This window comes from Nannobrachium achirus, assembly GCF_963921795.1.
Source record: "Nannobrachium achirus genome assembly, chromosome: 6".
NCBI lineage: Eukaryota > Metazoa > Chordata > Actinopteri > Myctophiformes > Myctophidae > Nannobrachium > Nannobrachium achirus.
The window spans coordinates 18,187,138-18,211,244 of NC_137815.1; the positions used below are offsets into that span (position 1 = coordinate 18,187,138).

The following is a 24,107-nucleotide window of genomic DNA, read 5'->3' on the forward strand; positions in this document are numbered from 1 at the left end:
TTAAAATTCAAATTTAAAGGAATACTCAAAATCTCTAGAAAACACCACAGTGAGAGACAGCGTAGTGGTCTGAGGATCAGATTCTCAGTGCATAGGTCCCATGTTCAATAATTGAAGGGTAACATACAAAATAACTCTTAAACAATGCTAAAGGCCAAACCACACCAATTCTTTGTCATGTAACTCCTAGCAACAAAACTATTTTGAGGTCAACTCAACAGCACTTGATCTATTATCAGACTCTCAGAGATGTTCAAATCCCAGTTCTCCAACAGTTCAATGTTTTCAAGTCTTAAAAAAACAACTAAAGAACGCTTCAACAGTACTAACAGTAACAGACATAAGTCAAGAGAGACTGAAGCGTAGTATGGTGGCCTAATCATTGGACTCCCAGCCTTGAGGCCTGAGTTCAAGTCCCAGAACCTGTGGTTCAATGCTGGGATGTTTAACTTTACCAACTAAGAGCTAATATAGCCTACTAAAGAACACTTCAACCTTTCTAAGAGATGTGTGACTGCATGGTGTCGTAGTCTAATTATCACACTCACAGCACATAGAATCCATTTTCAAATCAGCAGTTTAATTTAATTTTTAATAATTGAAGACTAAAATACAAATGAATAGGAGTAAAATTGACCTGGAGAATGTGTCTGAGTGGTGGTGTAATGGTCTAAAGCATCTGATTTTATGTGCAACCAGTCCTTGTTCAAATCCCACGCCTCATGTTATTCAATGCTGGAGTTTCAACCAGGGACGTGTTGGGCCCCTGATTCAGCCCGAGAAAAGGAGTTGGAGAGGCCCTCATTGCATGGCCGCGTGGCAGATTTCTTTGCCTTCCGGACGCGCTGCGAAGCCCGAAATACTAACCGATGAACGGTTACTGTGATTTTAGGTCTCATCGTTTTGCTGGTATACCTAAAGAGAGTCGAATGATGTTGTATGTAGACCATATAAGAGTAATCAAGGAGAGTAGTGGGCTGATACAGTATATCCAAATGATAGACAAGCTGCTACTCAAAGATTGGCAATTTCAGATCATGAGAGACAAGCCAGTGGGCCAATTACATGAGTTATATTTACTTTGTGGGGGCCGGAAATTTCTCTTTTTTTTATGGCCAGCCTGGACCGGCCGGGAATGGACCGGCCGTTCGGGAGTTGTCCCGCTTTTTGGAGCGGTGAAAGCGCTCCCAATAGACAGGTATGTCTGTGGCTGGCTGGCTGGCTATGTGGCTGGCTGGCTGGCTGGCTGGCTGGGTATGTCTGTAGCCTGGCAATACCTTGAGTGGCCACACAAGTTAAAGGAGGGGCGCTGTTGTGCAGGCACAAACACACACACACACACACACACACACACACACACACACACACACACACACGCACACACACACAGATTCACCGCTCCACTTCGAACCGAGGTTTGATTTTTTCCCAATGGCCAGCACATCCCTGGCAGCTTATGAGCATAGAGCATTATGTAAGATTTTAATGTTTTTAATACAAGTTTTCTATGAGTAAAAAAGTCTCTCTCTCTCTCTCTCTCTCTCTCTCTCTCTCTCTCTCTCTCTCTCTCTCTCTCTCTCTCTCTCTCTCTCTCTCTCTCTCTCTCTCTCTACCAGAGCGTACTGGAGCATACCAGACTTTGAGGCCAATGATTGCGTTATGTTGTTGATCACAAACATGCAGCCACCACGCACGCCCACACACACACACACACACGCACGCACGCGCACACACGCACACACACACACACACACACACACACACACACACACACACACACACACACACACACACACACACACACACACACAGAAAACTCCTCCCTCCATGCATTGAGAACAGCAGAGCATATCAGGCAAACTGCTCAGAGTTGACTTTGGTCTCTGCCTCCAGTGATCATGAAGAAGTTTGGAGCGTTGCTGCTCTTCCTGTTATGTTTGTGTGAATGTGGGGCTCAGGGAGAGAGAGAGAGGGTCCTCACCATGGAACAGGTAAGGTACCAACAGCATGGCTAGATATCTTGAAGAGAAAAAAATGATTTACGAGTTCCAATCTGGCTTCAGAGAGTCCCATTCCACAGACACGTGCATGCCTCATCTATTTGAATGATTACATCAAACATGCGATTCACAATGGCAAATATTGTGGCATGGTCATGCTGGACCTCCAGAAGACATTTTACACCGTCAGAGATGGGAAAAGTACTCACATTCTGTACTCAAGTAAAAGTACAAGTACTTGTGAAAAAAAACGACTTTGGTAAAAGTAAAAGTACTCATTCAAATAATTAGTATATATATATATATGTCACGGTTTGTTAGAGAAACAGGACGGTCGAGAAACGGAGCACTCGTGGTGCCGCACGGGGCGGAGCAAGCGCTCGCCACAACGTCGTCCTCCAGGCGGAGCCGCTCGATTGTCCACGACATTGCAAGCGGCGCGAAGGCCAGCGGACCTTGGTCCTGCTCTTCGCCCCCGAGCGCCGCAGGCCGCGAGTTACGAAGCCGTGGTGAATGCAATTGTTATATTTATGCCCAGGCCGTAAGGCCTGGGCAAGCCCACGATAAACGCCCTGTCCAAGTGACTACAATGGAGCTAATGGCTAGGCTAGGTTAGGCTAGGCTAGGCTAGGCTAGTAAATAAAGAAAGAGAGTCGCAAACGAGTGACGTCAGCGCCTTCACTAGTGAATGGCAGAGCAGTGGCTGTCGTCGCCATCTGGTGGAAAACAAGCGCTCTTACAATGAACGTCCTGAGTTACCCAAACATACTGTAACATATATATATATATATATTTATATATTTATATATATGTAATCCTCGTATCTCGAGAACCGTTCGTCCCACCGGCTTCGGATTCGGCACGCGCGTTCCCCGCCGTGGCGTGGAGTGCCGTGCCCGGCCACGACCCGACACGGCGCGCGGTTTACCCGAACCGGCGCAAAACGTTCGCAATCACCGTATGCGGAGATGATTGTTGACATCAGGCTGTTCGGAAGAAAGCGGCGCAAGCACTGACTCATTGTGACATCACTCCATAAAAGGCTCTGACATCACACATGCCACATGAGTCAACAAAAAATGCCATGGTTACGTATTGAATGTCATCAGTATGACGTGTTCTGATGTCACAGATCTAGCTGTTGACATCTGCGTATTCTGCTTAAAGAAGAAACAAATAAAAAGTGATCTCGATATATGGGCATAAAAGGGAAACAGACAGACAGATACAGAGATCTCCATATATGGGCATAAAATGGACGCAGACAGATAGATATCTCCATATATGGGCATAAATGGACAAAGGCAAACATAATGGTCAAAACGGGTCGTATGACAACAGGTATAATGGGGTTTGCATTAAATGGTAGGGCATTCACAGAGATCTCCATATGTGTCCCAATCTCCCCAGGAGCCAGTCATTGCAATTTTTTTCATTTTCATTTTTTCATTTCATTTGAAAGCTGGGGATCATAGCTACAAAATGATATATTGGTTGTGGAGATTGACCCAACAGTTTTGAAGATATGGCTTATAGAATGATGCCATGCTGAAATAGTACTTTTGAGATATTCAAGTTTTAAATAAATTTCTAACCTGCAATGACCTGACTCCGCCACATGGGGAGCAATCTTCAATTCAATCTTCAATTCAAAGAAGCTTTATTGGCATGAGAACACAAACGTTTACACAGTGGTGGAAAAAGTACCAACATTTTATAATAAAGTAAAGTATCAATTCTGCAATGTAGAATCACTCTGTTACAAGTAAAAGTCCAGAATAAAAAATGTACTTGAGTAAAAGTACAAAAGTATTGGTATCCAAATGTACTTAAAGTACCAAAAGTAAAAGTACAAAATGTTTGAAAATAGCAGATCTACAAGCTCACAACGCGTCGCACCGCAATGCGTTGTGAGCTTGTAGATCGTCTATTTTCAAATAGCCTTGGTATAACATAGGGCTAAAGTGGTTTATGTATGTTTTAAACTTTAGTTATTGCTCTCTAAAAAGATAATGCCACAACAGCATCTCAAGCATTATTGGGCTAAATGTAAAGACGCTACAGTGCGCCAACCGTGAAGCAGTTTAACCAATTTGCTACATACGTCTACACAAACGGTCAGATTACAAAGATAAATTGCTTAGTGAAGGCTCACAGATGTCACCATAGGGTACGCTCCAGCAGAATGTCCCGTAATGATCGTATTATTTAATGAGGAGCATTTTAATCCGATCGGTCGTCGTTTCCTTAAAAAGGTATTAATGTATCTAAGTGCAGTACACCTCGCAACCGATGGGGTCGCATGGCTGAAAAACAACAGAAAATGGCATCTGATCGGATTAAAATGCAGTTTATTAAACAATACGAAAGATACAGGTAATTCTGCTTGAGCGTACCATACTGTGACATCTGTGAGACTTCAGTAAGCACGTTATCTTTGAAATATGAAGGTTTTTGTAGACGTACGTAGCAAATAGGATTAACTGCTCAACACGAGGTTGAAGTGAACCTATTATGTGTGCAACAGGGCTAACTGTGCTAAATGTAGCATAATCAGTGTTTGTGTAACTTCAGCCAGAAGGATTATTTGACCTGATAATAAAACACAATCTACAGGCTTAACCGCCTCGCGTTGTGAGCTTGTAGAAGAGAGCAACAATAGAGTTGGGTCACGTTTTATTTGTTTATAGCCTGCAGCTAGCGCTGCAGCTAGCGCTAGCTAACGCTAGCTAGCGTTAGCCGTTAGCCACTCATAGCCAGTCAACCAGAATAGTCTACTCTAAAGTCAACTTTCCGACGGCGAGTGAACGATTGCATTCCATCCATGTTTTCTTGGCTGTCAATTTATTGTCCAAAAAAACAAACACCCTGAACGTTAGAATTAGATAGTTTAGGACGACACTGATCTATTCAATGCTAAGCTAACTCAGTGACAAAGGAAGCTTCCGCACCGGAGCATACGTCACAGACGTCTCCAGGCCGCTCCAGGATCATTTCACCAGCGTAGAAGAAGAAACAGCGGAAGTCAAGAACGGCGGAAGAATAATAAATAATAATACACAAAATCATACATTACGTGGTTAATAATTGTTCATTTGGAACACACGTGGCATTACATTAATGGGATAAATACTGTGGGTTGCTTCGCTAAGTAATGGAGTCCCGATATTACCGCATTTGGCTACAAACGGCTAACAAAGGCTGGCTAGTTAGCATTTTAGCTAATATAAACTGGGAGGACTAACAGAATTATGTACCGATCTCTCACATTAATTAAAAAAAGTCTTATTTACATGCAGAGTTAAGCTCTGGCGTTTAAGTGAAATGTAGCCTAGATATTATGAGATGCTGTTGTGGCATAAAAAAAAAAAGGGCAAAAAAAAAAAAAAAAATCATTTTGGCTACAGGGAATAATGACAGTCCCCGAGATGACTAGCTGCTGGGGGTGCTGGGACACATATACTGTATGGGCATAAAATGGACGCCCATATGCGGAGGTGATGTCTGACATCAGAGTTTTCCGGAACCGGCACTGTGTCTGCAGAGATCTCCATATATGGGCATAAATGGACACAGGCAAACAGATGGTCAAAACGGGTCCTATGACAACAGGTATAATGGGGTTTGCATTAAAGGGTGGGGCATTCATTCCCTATTTACATCGTTCCCGAGTAGGCCGGTCCCCGACTAGACACTCGGCCGCCCGACAGACAGATACAGAGATCTCCATATATGGGCATAAGATGGACGCAGACAGACAGATACAGATATCTCCATATATGGACATCAACGGACACAGGCAAACAGATGGTCAAAACGGGTCCTATGACAACAGGTTTAATGGGGTTTGCCTTAAAGGGCGGGGCATTCATTCCCTATTTACATCGTTCCTGAGTTTGCCGGTTCCCAACTAGATGCTCTGCCGCCCGAAGGGCGGCCGAGCTTCTAGTTTCCTATAATAAGAATGTCATTTTCAATTATTACATTATGGTATCACAAAAATACGTCTCACATCCACAGACAGACAGATAGACAGATTTCTGACTTTTATACTGTAAGATGTTTTGCATATTGTTGTATATAAATTATTTGTCTGTCAGAGAACCCCAATGTAAACAAGCCTTAGCGCTTTCTTGGGTTTAAATCCGAATTGATCAGAAATCAGAACTTTATCCTAACTGACCTGTGCTTTTGCTATGCGAACGGCTAATAAAGTATTCAGTCAATCAATTCAAACACACGCATGCACGCATGCAGGGGCGTTATAGCCTCTTACAGAGTGGGGGGGTTGACATAGGGGGGGGGGGGGGGGGGGGGGGGGTCATGCACACGCGCGCGAAAAATGGATTTGATCGCGTTTTATTCGGGTTTCCGCGGTTTATTTTTTTGCTAAACAATCGGGAACGGCACACAACACTTTCCCTTTGCCTCTCTCCACATGCACCAGCCAGCAAGATAGTCTATAGTAGATGGAATTCTTGGTACCAACACTCCAACAGACAGACAACACCAGTATCATATAATCATTCAGTTCCAAAAGCTTTTCAGTTAATCTACTTAATTTTACACCACTCTGTCTACTACAGCAAGCATGATGGTATTGCTTCCCAAACGTTTTAGCCCGTGAACCAAGAGAAACTAAACCCAAACAAGTAGAAGTGAAAATAGCCAATCTACAAGCTCACAACGAGTCGCTTCGCGCTGCGTTGTGAACTTCTAGATCTGCTATTTTCAGGACCCATACAATGTGTCCACAACGCTAGCCCAAACAGTGTTAGCCAGCAGCAGCAGCATAGCATCCATCATTACTCAAACTCTAATATAGCCACAGCCACAGACTCACCAATTAGCTGACTGAGTGACGATGAGACGAACAGGACAATGTTTAATGCCTTTATAGCCTACATGGTCTTGTCTTGTTGTTCCGTTTATATTCCTTTATGCCTGTGTTGTTAATTTCACCACGAGTCCATCATGGCGCAAGTTACGCAGTTTATATGAGATACTTCAATGGTTTCCAGTGGAAATAAGCTTAGGCTTTTCATGGATCTCCTTTTAGTAGACCTTGTACCAGTGAACTGTACCGTCATGAAACTGTACCTTTTTCTATGCAAACTTCTAATAAAGTCTTCAATCAATCAATCAATCACGCACGGACGACAGAGAGGAGTTAAAGGGGCGTTCTTTGAAACCCCATTTCCTCTCTGCACAGAAGCGCATTTCAAAACAAGAGTCTTCATCTATACAATCGATCATTCAACATGTTTATTGTCCTGGAAATGGAAGTAGCCATATAGCCCCTACATGCCACTGATGGAGAGGTTGCGTTTGTGTTGACGAGCCAGCTTGCAGCGCAGGGGAGGAAAAAAAAAGCACCCCGGCCAAAAAGGTGGGGGGGGGGGGGGGGGGGGTGAGATCTCGGTTTTATGAAAGTAGGGGTGTCCCGTCGTACTCACAATGAATGGTTGTGACGCGCCTGCACGCATGCATGCACACACACACACACACACACACACACACACACACACACACACACACACACACACACACTTGTGTTAAAATGTAACGGATAAAAGTAAAAAGTACTCAGGAAAATAAAGTAAAGTAAAGTACAGATACCTGAAAAAAATACTTCGTTACAGTAACAAAGTAGTTGTACTTCGCTACTTCCCATCTCTGGACACCGTTGATCACTCTATTCTGATAAACTATATATATCTATCTATATCGGTCTTGACAGCACAGCAGTGAGATGGATGCACTCTTACTTGGTGGGGAGGGAACAGATGGTGGAAGTCAACGGAAGTGTTATCAACTCTCCCATAGCAATCTCAGATGGTAAAGTAGGGCGGTACGCACTACTGCCACCATCTGGCGCAGTCAGGTTAACCTAGGTTGCATCCTGGAGGCTAAGCTATCCAGTGAAAAAATCACTACCAAGGTAATCAAAAAAGTCAACCAACAAATGTGTTTCTTGCATAGGGTTACCCCACTGATCAATATTAAAACACGAAAGACTGTAGGAGGTGCTCTAATTGGGCCCCTCATTGATTATGGAATCCTCGTTTGGTATCGTGATGCCCCAATTGCCTTAAAGTTAAAGCTCCAAACAGCCCAGAACAAACTGATTAGGGTCGTGCTTGGTCTTCCTCCTCGGGCACACCTCACCACTTATCACTACATATGCGTGGGGTGGCTCAAAGTAGCTGACAGAGTACAGCATCTTGCAATGGGCCTGGTGTACAAGATACACTACATCTCCAAGATACCCATACCTGACAAACTACTTCCTAAAGATCAAGGATGTCCACGATCACAACACCAGAGGCAGCTCCACTAATCATGTTCAACCCAGATGTAACACTAAACAGAGCTCTAATTCGTTCTCCAGCTACTGTATACCACCAACATGTGGAACGCCCTACCGCAGGCCTTAAAGGAGAGCCTCCTTCAAAATTTGTATGAAAAGTCACATTCAGACGGCTGCTACTCGAGACTTGTAAAATGACTAAGCCCCCGTCTGTTATTTTTATTCTTTTCTGCTTTTGTAATTGATGTTATCCTATGCAAAGTATTATGTTCTATCCATCTGTCTTTCAATTCAATTCTTTCAAAAGAGATACATGAAGTGGTTCCTGTGTAAATAAGCCGTAAAGCTTACTAGCCTAGGATCTCCCTTTAGTTGACCTTGTATCAGTGATTTGTGCTGTCATGAAACTGTACTTTGATTCTATTGCAAACTGCTAATGAACTCTTCAATCAATCAAACAAACAAACAGAGGCTGACGCTCTTGGAGGCCAGACTGAGTGCTGTGGTCAGCAGCATGGACCAGAAGCAGAAGCTGACTATGAAAAGAAGATGGACGGACTGGCCAAACAAAATGAGGGTTAGTGTTTACACACACACACACACACACACACACACACACACACACACACACACACACACACACGCGCGGACAAGGGCGGATTTAGAAAATAGGGGGCTCCCCACAAAGTAGAATTTGGGGGCCTCCAACGCATAAATACATATTAAAAAGAAATATATATATATATATATATATATATATATATATATATATATATATATATATGTATGTATATATATAAAAAAAAAATATATATATATATATATATATATATATATATATATATATATATATAATGAAAAAATCAAACCTCGGTTCGAAGTGGAGTGGTGAATCTGAGCAGCTATACCATGTGTGTGCGTGCGTGCGTGCGTGCGTGCGTGGGTGTTGAGTGTGCCTGGCCTGCTAAACAGCACCCCTCCTTTGAGTGTGCCTGGCCTGCTAAACAGCACCCCTCCTTTAACATGTGTGTTGTGTGTGGCCACTAGAGGTATTGCCAGGCTACAGACATAGCCAGCCAGCCAGCCAGCCAGCCACATAGCCAGCCACCCACCCACCCACAGACATACCTGTCTATTGGGAGTGCTTTCACCACTCCAAAAAAAACATCACGAGGATGCAACTGGGACATATCATCAGGGATGTAGCCTGGGGTCGACGGGTGTTTCGGGTCTCGCAACATCATACACCCTCGCCCAGGTGACCCAGCCGGGGTTGATCAAGTCCCGACTTACGTCCCAGTAGCTATCCACGATCAGTCCTATTAGGGAAAGACCAGGGTCACTCAATGCGCTGCACCGGAACTACTCTGCCGGGATTGGGGGCAGCGCCACTCTGGCGCATGGAAGAACTAGGCTCTATGATGGGTTGACTCCTGGCCGGGCTCCTCCTACGTCTCACCAGGTCCTCTCCTGCTCTCACCAGGTTCGGAGGTGCTGGTAGGCAAAACTCCCACTGCCTCTTTTCAGGAAGGGACCTCACATTTATAGTGACACCCCTGTGATTACTCACTCCACCCACCTGTGGCTAGACAATCACAGATCTACACAGAATGTTGACACAGTCAGGTGGGCAGGTAAAGAGCAGAATAAAAAAGTGACAGACAATCATAAAAATACTAAAATACTGAGAGTAACTACACCCATGAGTGAATATACACACATATCATATGCATACAACATCACACATCAAAGTTTGTTATCACCCACACACACAGGATAGGAATACAAAATGTATAGTTTTATCAACTGTAATACAACCCATGTCATTTACATGTTGAAATGTCCTTGTGGCATGATCTACATTGGTCAAACCAAACGCAACTTAAAAATCTGTATAGCTGAACACAAGGCAGCCATAATAAATGGTAACATGGACGCGTCGTGCTTTTTCTCAATAAAAAAGAAACGAAACGTTGAATCCTGTCCATCTACCTTCATTGGAGTGTGCGGTCCCTTCCTGAAAAGAGGCAGTGGAAGTTTTGCCTACCAGCACCTCCACCCGGATGTGCACGAGAGCTACCTGATTATGTATATATACGTATATAAATTTAGTGTGAGGGTTTGTTTGTAACCAATTATTTTGTATCCCTTTTTTGCCCCAATTTAGTCGTTATGCCAACTGATTCCTTACATTTCTGTGTTGTCACTACTGTTATATCCTACTGACTCACCTGCCAGTGAGGAGCCCCCACCGGGAGGATGTAGAGCCTTCGTCCTACTCCTCCCGCCCAACACTCCCCTCTGACAGGTGCCCCCCCCAGTTGTGTTCACACAGACCCCCAACATAAACATAACCTCCGTGGTGGTGGGCAGGGACTAAAGCCTCTATCATAGTCCAAGGTTTTGATTGATTGAAGACTTTATTAGAAGTTTGCATAGGAAAAGGTACAGTTTCATGACGGTACAGTTCACTGGTACAAGGTCTACTAAAAGGAGATCCATGAAAAGACTAAGCTTATTTCACAAAAGGATGCACAGCTTAGCAAAACTAACTGACATACTAGCAATAATAGTCCAGACATCTACTTGTAATAAAGACATGGAAAAACATTCTTCAGGTCTGACTCTAATCAGTGTTGTTTGTTTCAAAAGCTAAAAGGTTAAGCCACTACTTAACTCAATATAATTACATACAAGTGTATGTAATACATATATCTCCGTTATACACCAGAAAATAAAGGCATACAACATCAGGTGTAACATTGAATCACTAAACGTAAAGTTATAATACCTGTATTGTTTCGCTTGACCTGCTCCAGTTCACTATCAGTGGTGTTGAGCCTCATTTCTAGGATGGACAGCTGAGCAAGGAGGTCTGAAATGATCCCAGCATTAGCATTACAACATAAATAGTTTACATAAAAAATACATCGTTTTTAGTGGTTCATGTGATTTGTTCCAATCGTAAAGCTTTCCTGTGTATGTGTTTCGTTTCATAATCCAAGATAAATAGACGGCGCTGAAATAAATGGTTAAAGCCTCTATCATAGTCCAAGGTGAAGAGCTATCACCTCACCGCGGTGTAGTTTTCCAGCTATCACATTTTTAGGTGATAGCCAGAAAACTACACCGCGGTGAGGTGATCGCTCTTCACCTTGGACTATGATAGAGGCTTTAACCATTTATTTCAGCGCCGTCTATTTATCTTGGATTATGAAACGAAACACATACACAGGAAAGCTTTACGATTGGAACAAATCACATGAACCACTAAAAACGATGTATTTTTTATGTAAACTATTTATGTTGTAATGCTAATGCTGGGATCATTTCAGACCTCCTTGCTCAGCTGTCCATCCTAGAAATGAGGCTCAACACCACTGATAGTGAACTGGAGCAGGTCAAGCGAAACAATACAGGTATTATAACTTTACGTTTAGTGATTCAATGTTACACCTGATGTTGTATGCCTTTATTTTCTGGTGTATAACGGAGATATATGTATTACATACACTTGTATGTAATTATATTGAGTTAAGTAGTGGCTTAACCTTTTAGCTTTTGAAACAAACAACACTGATTAGAGTCAGACCTGAAGAATGTTTTTCCATGTCTTTATTACAAGTAGATGTCTGGACTATTATTGCTAGTATGTCAGTTAGTTTTGCTAAGCTGTGCATCCTTTTGTGCTAAAACTGTGCAGTGGGGCTTTAACACGAAGTATTCGGCGAAGCCTTTTTACTGGATGTGTCTTAATGTGTCCACAGATCTCACCTCACAGCTACAAGATCTCCAGAGAGATGGTAAGTTACAAATAATGAAATAAACTAAAAATAATGAATTGCTACTTGGAGCAGAGGTCTCTGGCCAGGTAGTGGAAGTCAATCTTAGCCAATCAGAATGAAGAAAGAAAAAAAAAAGAAAAAGAAAATGGACAGGTCTGTCTTGGTGTCATGGCTATAGAAATCATATGTTGTGATTTGCGTGATGTTTGGACAGATTCTGTAGGATTAATCTCAAAATATGTTAGAAAAATGTGCCTCCTGGTGGCGCTATGACAGGCAAATGACCAGGTCTAACTGTGCTGGATATTATTTGTACTGAAGACGGACTTAGTCCATGAGCTAGACCAAAAGTGAGGGAGGGACACTTATATGGACCCTTGTTTGTAGGGTCCATATAAGTACTTTGAAACATGATAGCCTTTTCAAATGAGTAGCTTTAATAGTTTTTTGGGACAATCATTGTTTTACCATTAACTTGCATTATATGCAGAGTAGGAATTTGTGCAGTTTATTGTATCTGGTATATGTAACGTTTAAGTTTGATTCACACTTATCACACACACAAAGGCTATGCCATATAAAAGTATGTTATAAAATTATATACATATGTCAGCCTATAATAACAATTAATTTGCATAATTAGCAATTTATTCCCCAAAACAGGAAATTACTATAACTTTGCTTCTTCTTAACTTAGAAAGTTGATCTAAAATAAAATTCTTATCTTGCCATAACTAAATTATTAAACCTTTTGTCATTAAGCATATTTGCATAAATTATGAAATAATCGGGCTGAAACCCAGAAATAGCTACGTATATAAATATATATATGTTTTGCTTTTAGTTTATTGAGAAGGATCTTACAGTCTATGTCAGTTTAGATGTCCATAAAATAATATCTTGTCATAAGTCATCAAGGTGACAGGTCAACTTGATGACTTTAAACCTGGGACAAGCCTTGAAGGTATCAAACCCTACTATACACAAGACGTGGTCTGTATTCAAGTTTCATCATGTGCACAACTGAAGCTGAGGATGCCCAGGTCGTGGACACCATGCCAAGAGATGACCTGTCACCTTCTTGGGTGACAGGTCAAAGACTGCAAAGAGGCAGAAATTGGAGTAATGTGACACCTTCTGCTGGACCTAGTTAACAGTCTTGCTGCAGTGTTTTGGATGAATTGAAGGCGATCTATGGACGTTTTATTGAGGCAGGTGAGAACTAAGTTGCGATAGTCAAGACAGGAGGACACAAAGGCATGGATAATAATGTCTAGGTCCGAATGAGAAACAGTCAACCTAAGTTTCACAATATTCCTAAGGTGCAAAAAAACAGGTGTGTGTTACTGATTTTATGTGCGAATCGAGGTTCATGGCCTGATCCCAAGGAAGGTCTGGAAGACTGATAAGCTTGGACCTGTAGGAACACACAAAGCAACTAGAGATGACCAGGGATGACTACGATGGTAAATGGGTGCTGAGCCTGGGTGAAAGACATACTGTGAGGACAGCACTGAGGGCTCCTGGCAACACAATAGATGGAAGATAGTTGGCTTGATGAAGCCTGGAATGAGGCACATTATACACTATTATGGTCCCACCACAATAAGGCATACCCTTGAAGCAAAGCACAAGTAGAGGGCCCTAGAACCACACAGGAAACAGTCCTAGCAATGTTCTATGTGGAACAATTCTTCCACAGAGTATCATCCCAACCGGAACGGTCCTTGTGCAGACTAGTCAGCACAGCTATAGTTGACAGAAGATGTCAACCATCATCAAGAGGCGGATAAGGAGCAGCAGGCCTTGCTAGCACAACAAAGTCCTGGAGGAAGAAAAATCCAGTACTCCTAAATTCCCTCTACACCTTGGGGAACTTCACCTTTCTTCTCTAATGCAAGTACTTCTTTGCTCATGAAAAGCATACATATGGCAGATTGATTCTCCTCTAAATTCGCTTTTAATAAGACTTAGATGACATTCTGGGCCACTGGGTCGTTATTGCACTTGAGCACAATGACATGTCACTGGAGGCCGTGTGGACTTTATTCATAGGAGAGAGCAAGCATGGTCATGGTCATGGTGATGACTTTGGTTATGTTGATCAGCAACCAGAATGCTACCACTGAATGATTTCCCCTGCCAACATACCAAAGATTATAGTGAAATCTATGTAGTGTTTTGACATCTATGATCTCCCATCTTCCATGAATTAGCTAGGCCACATGGAAGAAGTGGTACAATACTCCAGTCCACTGATACTGATATGTTTGTTCTTTCAATGAAATTATACAATCAGCTATGCAATCTGGTGTTGGAAAAAAGAAATGTACTTTATAATCCTCCTGGGAAAAGTAGTGCAGGTAGTTGGTGCAGTGAAACCTGCGGTAATCAGTGGGAGATGGTGGCGGATGTAGAAGTTCAAGGGAAACTGATAGTATAATATACTGAAAGTATAATAGTATAATATGGAGTTTATGATTATGTTCATTGATTTACCACTTCCTTCGCTGAGTCCTCGTTCTATACGTGGTCCACTCCTTTTTCACTCTACACCAAACCTTTTCAATAAAAATAGCTGTTCACAACGTGTCACATCGTGAGGTGTTGTGAGCTTGTAGAGCTTCCACATTATGCCTTTTCTTTTTAGTGTTTCCCCTCCTGTGTTTTTGTTTGTTTTTGTTTGTCAACCTGTTTGTTTTGTTTGTTTTTCCTTGTGTTTGTTGTTTTTGTTTGACCACCCTGAATGGTTGCGCAGGTTCTCAAAGATAGCGCCGCCCATGGCTGCTGTGGTGACGACGTGTTGCGTTCTGTCGGTGTTGTTTGGTGTTTGTCTGTTTTTTTGTTTTTATGTTATATGTGAAAAAATGATTTGAATGCAAAAATGTAGTATGCCAAAGCAAATTCCTATGTGTATTACACAATGGTTAATAAAGTAATCTGAATCTGAATCTGCTAGGGTTCATGTGTTTAAATTAAATAAGTGAAATAAGTGAATGAAAGAGGTTGAACAATGTTTTTTTTTCTCTGTATGACATGTTTTATTCAAAAAACAGTTAGACGTTTTTTCTATTCTGTGGATCTGTGGTTAGTGTCATTGAAGGCTGATAACTGTGACTAAGCTACCACTTGGGAAGGGCTATCATGTTGAAATATTATCTAGGGATATAGGCCTTTTCAAAATACCAAACTAGAATTACTCACCTTGAATGTCCACCCACACACACACACACACACACACACACACACACACACACACACACACACACACACACACACACAGCTTTTTTCTACAACCCTAGCAACCTTTAGTCGTAATATGTAGGCTATGTTTGGACCTAATGTTTACTAATTTGTATACTTGTTTATATTTATATCAAGGTGGCTCTCACAAACTATGTGGGAGAGACTCCCTTAACCTGAGGTCTATTTATATCTAAGGGGTTCTGTGTCTCATATTGTATTTTGTATAAAGCTTTGATGTGTGATATATTCATATGATATGTGTACTGTATATGTTACAGTTAGTTTGGGTAACTCATAGGGTTGGGGACGGTAACCGCCGTACCGCCGTACCGCGGTATACCGAGGAATACCAGTCACTTCGCCAAAAATCCAACTCGCCAAATCAATTTGCTAGGACACCTCGCCAATGAGCAGGGTTGTCAACATTGGACTGTCAGTCCAGGAGAATCCAGGAGATTTATTTTTAGGGTGTGCACGGAACTCCCCAACAGGGGTCTGGTGGTCCTCCCCCCAAAACTTCTTAACAGATATATATTTTCCTGTGTTCTGTTGAATTCTGTGCATGTTTGATACTTTTATCAGGCTTGATTTACTAGCATGGGTACAATTTCAGCCTTAAAATGCCAAATGTAGGTGTACACATTTGATGATGGAAGCAAAGTAAGACATCCTTAATAATGACTTATCATCTGGGGGTCCTCCCCCAGAAAATATTTAACATAGTAGATGTAATTGCCAATCATCCTGGCGAATCCAGGAGCATTGACAAGCCTGCCCAATGAGCCTGGACAATTTGGCGAGTTGGATTTTTGGCGAAGTGACCGGTTACCATACCGAGGCCTACCGCGGTGTCAGGGTCAAAAAATAGTCTATTTTTTATTGAAAACAAGAGAGTTTTAAAACGGGGGAAAAAGCGAGGACCGCATGCGCTCCATGCCGCTCTGCTTTGGGCCGTGTACCACATGTTTGGAAGCCACATACGTCACTCGGAGACACAGACCTAGTACACAGGGCAGCAGCAGCCTCGTAGGGGAGCACGGAGCAGCGTAAACTTTCTGTAATCCACACGACACAAGTATGTTAATACATACCTTGTGTTGTGGCAGTAACTTGTGGCAGTTTCTTTTTTATTCATACGGATTACGGGCGGAGCGCGAGCCGCGTGGACTAAAACCGAAAATGAAAGTAGCTTTTACTTTTTCCACCGCGTCGCGTGTTGTGCTCCATCGGCGATTTTATAACCTTTTCTGTCAAGTCTTGTAACTAAAACCTGTATAAGCACTCAATCACTGCGATTTGATACGTGAATTTACAGAATCACTGTACCCGATCTGACTACCCATCTCTCTTCTGGTTTGAGATGTGACTGTGTCTGAAAAGCCCAAGTAGCCTACGTTACTATGGTAACCCGACTATGGTAAAGCTCAGAACGCGTCGCGGATGCGACGTGTTGTGAGCTTGTAGATCTGCTCCTTTCAAAGCCAGACCCGCTGTGCTGTACGGGGAAGTATAACTCGGGCAGTCAGGCTGTGGAGAGGCGACTTTTGGGAAGACGATTGCAATATTTTGGCTTATCGCCGAACCTTAATTGATAGATACGGGGGTGCGGTAATTACCGCAATACCGGCGGTAAATGGGAAGACGGTAACCGCGATAACAAAATGTCGATACCGCCCCACCCCTAGTAAATCAATTCACACAGCCATTCACTGTGTAGTCGGTGACGTCACTCGTCTGCGACCCCTCTTTGTTTACCTACCAGCCTAGCTCAACTGTGTTTAGCCATTAGCTTACTATGCCTAAACCTAACCCTAACCCTAACCTTAACCTCAGTAAAATTATGCCTAACCCTAACCCTAACCCTAACCTCCGTGGGGTGAGGCGCTATCCTGCCGACGCTCCGTTGTCTCCCAGGTGGGCACATCAAAGCGTGTGTGGATCAAAGCCACCGGTTGCTCCGCCCCGCGCCGCACAACGAGCACTCCTCTGCTAACTCAACTGTGTCAGGCATGTGGGAGCTGGCAAACGAGATGAACCTTTTTTTCAACCAGTTTGACAGAGTTCCTGTTAGTGTTCAACAAGCAGCTGCTGGGTCAACCGCTAGCAAGAGAAATGGTGACCTCAGTATCCACCCTGTACCTTCCCCTGCACCTTCATCTCCTCTGACTCTCACCATCGAGCAAGTGAGGTGACAACTCGCACAAATCAACACCAGGAAAGCTGCAGGACCCGATAACATCAACTCTAAGGTGCTTAAGGTTGGTGCGGAGCAGCTCGCTGTCCCCTTCACGCATCTCTTCAACCTCTCCCTGAGGACGGGGAGGGTTCCACAGCTGTGGAAGTCCTCCTGCATTGTCCCGGTGCCTAAGAAGACCCGTCCCTCTGTCCTCAATGATTACAGACCAGTCGCCCTGACATCACAGGTCATGAAGGCCTTTGAACGGTTGGTACTGAACCAACTGAGACCGGCAGTCAGTGAACACCTGGACCCACTTCAGTTTGCCTACCAGGCGGACATTGGGGTCGATGATGCCATCACCTACGTGCTCCACAAGGCCCTCACCCACCTGGAAGATCTGGGCTGCACGGTCAGAATAATGTTTTTTGACTTCTCCAGTGCTTTCAACACTATCCAACCTCCTCTGCTTGCGGAGAAGCTTGCGCTGATGGGAGTGGACAAGGGCTTGGTGGCATGGATCACAGACTACCTTTCAGGCAGACCACAGTATGTGAGGCTGCAGAGTTCCCGGTCTGATGTGCTGGTGAGCAATACGGGTGCCCCTCAGGGCACTGTGCTCTCACCTTTTCTGTTCACTCTCTATACATCGGATTTCCGCTTCAACTCCAAGACCTGTCATCGGCAGAAGTTCTCAGATGATACCGTGGTGGTCAGCCAGATCTTGAATGACAACATAGCTGAGCACGATGGTGTGGTAAGGGACTTTGTGCAGTGGAGTGAGGCTAACCACCTCAGGCTCAACGCAGGGAAGACCAAGGAGATGGTGGACTTCCGCACTTCCAAGAGAGTTCCCCCGGTGCCAAACACCATTAATGGAGAGGTGGTTGAGTTTGTGGACAACTACAAATTCCTAGGAGTGCACCTGAACAGTTCACTGGACTGGTCGGACAACGCAGAGACGATTCACAGCAAGGGGAAAAGCAGGCTGTTCTTCCTGAGAAAACTGAGATTGTTTGGTGTGTGCAATAGGATGCTACAGATGTTCTACCAGTCTGTCATGGCATGTTTCCTCTTTTTTGGAATAACCTGCTGGGGTGGCAATAACAGAGCAGGTGACACCTTTAACCTAAACAGACTGGTGAGGAAAGCGGGCTCTGTCGTTGGGTCCTCTCTACAGGGGGTGGAGGAAGTAACCAGGGTGTGAACGGCTAGGAAGCTGGACTCCATCTTGAAGAACTCCTCCCACCCCCTCCATCTGGAAATCTTCAGTTATTGGACTAAGAGAGGAAACAACCGTTTTGTCTACCCAGGACGGAGATGCTAGAGACTAGGAAAGTATTTTGTACCGGCTGCCCTTAAACTGTAATGAGACACACAAAGGTCGATTGACAAGGACTACCTTCCTAACCTAGGATGACGGAACTATAGTTGTACTGACCTTTCGAGTTTTTTTTTCCCGCACTGACTTTTTTGACACTGCACTATTAGGTTGTGTTAGTAGTTTTGGGTATTTTTGCTTGTGTTTGACATGACAGTGAGATACTTGTTGCACTAGCTAGCATTGACTGCTATGGTCACTTTTGATTTGGACACTGTACTTTTTTGATAGTTGTGCTTAAGGACACTTTATGTATATATATATTATTTGTTCCCTCTCTTGATGTACCTTGCTCTTTACTGTACTCTGTTCTTGTTTTTCTTTTATCTTTTTCTTACTTCTCTGTAACTTTGTAAATAACCTTATACTGCTGTGCTGCCTTTTTTATCCCTTGGGATAATAAAGGTATCTATCTAGCTCCTGGTCTCAATCTAACTGAATCTCAAACTAAATGTGACATATACACTCATGGGTGTACCGGTGTAGTTACTCTCAGTATTTTAGTATTTTTATTATTGTCTGTCACTTTTTTATTCCGCTCTTTACCACTAAAAACGATGTATTTTTTATGTAAACTATTTATGTTGTAATGCTAATGCTGGGATAATTTCAGACCTTGTTGCTCAGCTGTCCACCCTAGAAGTGAGGCTCAACGCCACTGAGAGACAGAATGCAGGTATTATAACTTTACGTTTAGTGATTCAATGTTACACCTGCCTTTATTTATGGCATATAACGGAGATATATTTATTACATACACTGTAAAAAAAAACAAAAAAAAAAACATATTGAGTTAACCATTTACCTTTTGAAACAAACAACACTGATTAGAATCAGACCTGAAGAATGTTTTTCCATGTCTTTATTACAAGTAGATGTCTGGACTATTATTTCTAGTATGTCAGTTAGTTTTAATGCTAAGCTGTGCATCATTTTGTGCTAAAACTGTGCAGTGGGGCTTTAACACGAAGTATTCAGCGAAGCCTTTTTACTGGATGTGTCTTAATGTGTCCACAGATCTCACCTCACAGCTACAAGATCTCCAGAGAGATGGTAAGTTACAAATACTGAAATAAACAAAAAATAATGAATGGCTCCTTGGAGCACAGGTCTCTGTCCAGGTAGTGGAAGTCAATCTTAGCCAATCAGAATGAAATAATAATAATACAAAATTAAAGGTCTGTCTTGGTGACATGACCAGATTCTGTAGGAGTAATATCAAAAGATGTGTTTGAAAAATGTGCGCTATGACAGGCAAATGACCACGTCTAACTGTGCTGGATATTATTTGTAGTGAAGACGGACTGAAGAATTCTCTCTCTCTCTCTCACTCACACACACACACACACACACACACACACACACACACACACACACACACACACACACACACACACACACACACACACACACACACACACACACACACACACACAGGGTGCAGACTCTGCCAGGCCCTCGACCTGGCGGAGACAATATGGATTAGACTAAATGCTAATCTGATTGGATTATTTACATGGTATTGACTGATTGAACTGATTCATGGATGAACCACAAATATCAAAGGAAATGTAGTGAAATGATGATGAATTGTAATGTTTTCTCCCTGCTTTCTTTCTCCTTTGTTCTCAGTTGGTCCCAAAGTGGGATTTTCAGCAGCGTTGGCAGATGGGAGTAGTGTGAGCATTGGACCTGCTGCATCCCAAACCCTCGTGTTCAAGCATGTCGTCTTCAACAACGGCAACGCCTACAGCCGGTCCACAGGTACTGAGAGACTCAGAGAACTGGACTGTAATGTTTTTCACACCAAGGACCCCTTAGCTGAGAGAGAGATGAAGCAGGGACCCCTTAGCTGAGAGAGAGATGAAGCAGGGACCCGCTTAGCTGAGAGAGATGAAGCAGGGACCCCTTAGCTGAGAGAGAGATGAAGCAGGGACCCCTAAGCTGACAGAGAGTTGAAGCAGGGACCCCTTAGCTGAGAGAGAGATGAAGCAGGGACCCCCTTAGCTGAGAGAGAGATGAAGCAGGGACCCCTATAGCTGAGAGAGAGATAAAGCAGACATTTAACCACCTAAACCGTCAATACTTAGTAAACATCAACTTTGTCTCTGTACTTGGTTCGCTCTAGCCTGATTTCAGACTCAGCTCACGCTTTAGTCTGAAACTGTGCCCTATTCTGAGCGATTTACGGGGGAGGGACTTTTATGCGACACGCAAGTGATGTGTGAGTGATTGTGTGTGTGTCTCTGTCTGTGCCAGTGACTGCTTCCACACAGAACTGCGACCAGAAACATGTAATCAACATTAACAGCTTGGTGAAATCAGTGCGCTTGTGTGTGTGTGTGTGTGTGTGTGTGTGTGTGTGTGTGTGTGTGTGTGTGTGTGTGTGTGTGTGTGTGCGTGCGTGCGTGCGTGCGTGCGTGCGTGCGTGCGTGCGTGCCTCAGCCTGCCTGTGTGTATGAACTTCGTTTGAATCGTTTCAACTGCTGCGCGGATTGGATATTCGTTAGACCCACCCCCACCCCCCCGCGCTCATTGGATCAGCCGCAGTTTTTGGCTGCTAAACTGCCGATTCATGTACTCAGCTCCAGACCAGATCATTTTGATCCGAGATTTAGTGGAGTAGAAGTAAAAGTATTTGGAAATATTCAAGTATGAATACCTAAAAAGTGTACTTAAAGGGGAAGACCACCCATTTTCAATATTGAACTATGTCATTAATATACCTTAGAGGAGTTGTGTGGAAATTAAAAAAAAGTTCCCCCTCTTCTGTGTTGCCTAGAACTGGAGGATTGATTTTGTGGTTTGTATTGCAAATTACAACTTGATGACATCACACATTGTCCTTACTTACAATTTAGAAGTTAGCCACTCCCTGAGAAGTTAATCACGCCCCGTGTACTGTATCCCGCTGCTACGCTGCATCTATGTTAGCACAGACCCACGGCCCAATTCCCAAAACCATTTCACTGACAGCACAATCATACCCCTCGCTTTTGGACCGTCGCTATTTCTTGGGTCTTTATGCATTCTTTTACCTTCTTTGCCACGCTTTTCCGCATCAACCGCGAACGGTGCTACGTCACCTATCCTTCTTCCTGATACGTCATTATCTTATCCTTTTGCACGACTCCTTCATCCGTGCGCTAGAGATGGGACGTTCGCGAACGAATCGAGTCTTTTGAACGGCTCTTTGAAATGAACGATGGGATCCGGTGCGCAGTAGCTGGGAGCATGTCTTTTCTAATGAACACAGTGGTGTAAAACGTACTCAAATTCTTTACTTATTAGTAAAAGTATCAAGATTGCAATGTTGAAATACTCTGCCACAAGTAGAAGTTCGAAATTAACAATGTAAAGTAGGTTACACAAGTATTGGTATCAAAATGTACTTAAAGTAGGGTCTACCAATAGTAGAAAGTAGCCTACTCATTATACAGAATGTTTTCCAATGAATGAAATGTAGAAAAATCATTAGAAAATAGCTAATCTACAAGCTCAAAATGCGTCGCAACTCGCAACGCAACACATTGTGAGCTTGTAGATCGGCTATTTGCAGAATTGTATATGGCAGAAATGTATATAGGGTTTAAGTAGCCTGATTTGTAATAATAGTCAAAATCTAGAAAGTAACTAAACTGAGCCAGTCTTTTGAACGGCTCTTTGAAAGGAACAGATCCCAGAGATCCAGCTCACTTAAAAGAACCATAAATCCCATCTCCGCCCACACACAATTTTCAGACACCGTTCGGTTCAGTGTGGCAGCACAATCGCTGGTTCGCTGCTATTCTGCTGCATGTCTTACGAAAACAGCATTGATGGCCATTGGGACACACAATGGCAACAACTATGCAACAAACATCGTGTGTGTATGTCTGTGAGTGCGAGCGAACGTGACTGCGTGCATTGTGCGCACGTATGTGTGTGTCTCGGTGTGTGAGCGGCTGCTTCCTCACAGAACAGCGACAATTTCATCTGCTTGGTGCGTGCATGTAGGCTACGTTGCGTGTTTGTTTGTTACTGTGTGTGTACTGTATGTGTGTGTCTGTGCCCCCCCGCCCCCTCTGCAAACAAGAACATCGGAGATACAAACAGCGTCTATAAAAGCTGTGTGTGTATGATGTTTTAAGCATTGTTTCCCAAGCACTGGGTCTCGACCCACGGGTGGGTAAGCCTGGTGGGCGAGGTTAACGGGTGGGTCGCGGAATGGGACTGTGTGTGTGTGTGGCAATGTTGTGTATTGTAACTGCGTCTTCTATTGCAAACAGTGCTAAACTCTTCAATCAATCAGTCTATACAATAACGTGAACTCCAGAATTGAGCGGCGGCACAGCCGCCGCGAATTTCTAGTACTTTACAATACAAACCCCAAAATCAATCCTCCAGTTCTAGGCAACACAGAAGGGGGGGAACTTTTTTTTTTTTTCCACACAACTCCTCTAAGGTATATTCATGACATAGTTCAATATTGAAAATGGGTGGTCTTCCCCTTTAAGTAAAGTACTTGAGTAAATGTACAAATAAAATTACTAATGTTTCTCATAATGTTTCTCATAATGTGTCTCAGGTCAGTTCACTGCTCCCCAGAAGGGGGCGTACTACTTCACATTCAGAACTCAGGGTAGTTCCAGTTCTTCCTACCGCAACGGGGCCAAGCTGATGAAGAACGGCCAGCGTCAAGTCAGCATCTTCAAGGAGAAAGGACAGAGCTACGACAGCACCAGTGGAGCAGTGATTCTGCACCTCAATGCTGGAGACAAAGTGAAAGTGATGAGTTGGGATAGCGGTTATCAACTATATGACGATAGTGCCCACCTCACTACTTTCAGTGGCTTCCTGCTCTTCCCACTGTAGACCTTCTGTACTGTAGACCACTGGTTCCAACCTTTACACACCATGACCCCCCCAAAACACACACACACACACACACACACACACACACACACACACACACACACACACACACACACACACACACACACACACACACACACACACACACACACACACACACACACACACACACACACACACACACACACACACTTGAAACTAGTGTTGATTTTGACAGCAATTTTTTTTGACAGCAGTCATAGACTAGTCTTTTGAATGAAATTTCATTTAGTTTTAGTCACATTTTAGGCGACTAAATCTACAGTTGATTTAGTCTGCTAAATGTGTTTCTGGTGGTCCTTCTCAGTTTTCATAA

General features: G+C 43.3%; 1 protein-coding gene across 2 annotated transcripts; it reads left to right on the plus strand.

The window, feature by feature from the left end:
- Positions 1 to 1,847: 1,847 nt before the first annotated feature.
- On the plus strand, positions 1,848 to 23,820 carry LOC308286707 (complement C1q-like protein 4). 2 transcript variants are annotated; one of them, XM_080727804.1, is made up of 8 exons: positions 1,848 to 1,991; positions 8,780 to 8,887; positions 11,646 to 11,729; positions 12,078 to 12,113; positions 19,512 to 19,574; positions 19,916 to 19,951; positions 20,531 to 20,662; positions 23,466 to 23,820. In XM_080727804.1, the coding sequence occupies exons 1-8, from the start codon at positions 1,946 to 1,948 to the stop codon at positions 23,750 to 23,752; spliced, it is 792 nt and encodes a 263-aa protein (XP_080583930.1). In that variant the 5' UTR covers positions 1,848 to 1,945; the 3' UTR covers positions 23,753 to 23,820. The 2 variants fall into 2 exon arrangements, with proteins under 2 accessions (XP_080583930.1, XP_080583931.1); XM_080727805.1 differs by lacking the exon at positions 11,646 to 11,729.
- Positions 23,821 to 24,107: the final 287 nt, after the last annotated feature.

Bases quoted from the DNA above. Each gene is read 5' to 3' on its own strand.
- LOC308286707 (XM_080727804.1), top strand. From the start codon at position 1,946: ATGTGGGGCTCAGGGAGAGAGAGAGAGGGTCCTCACCATGGAACAG. The intron at 1,992-8,779 runs GTAAGGTACCAA...ACAAACAAACAG, and splicing joins GGGTCCTCACCATGGAACAG to AGGCTGACGCTCTTGGAGGC. The intron at 8,888-11,645 runs GTTAGTGTTTAC...GGATCATTTCAG, and splicing joins ACTGGCCAAACAAAATGAGG to ACCTCCTTGCTCAGCTGTCC.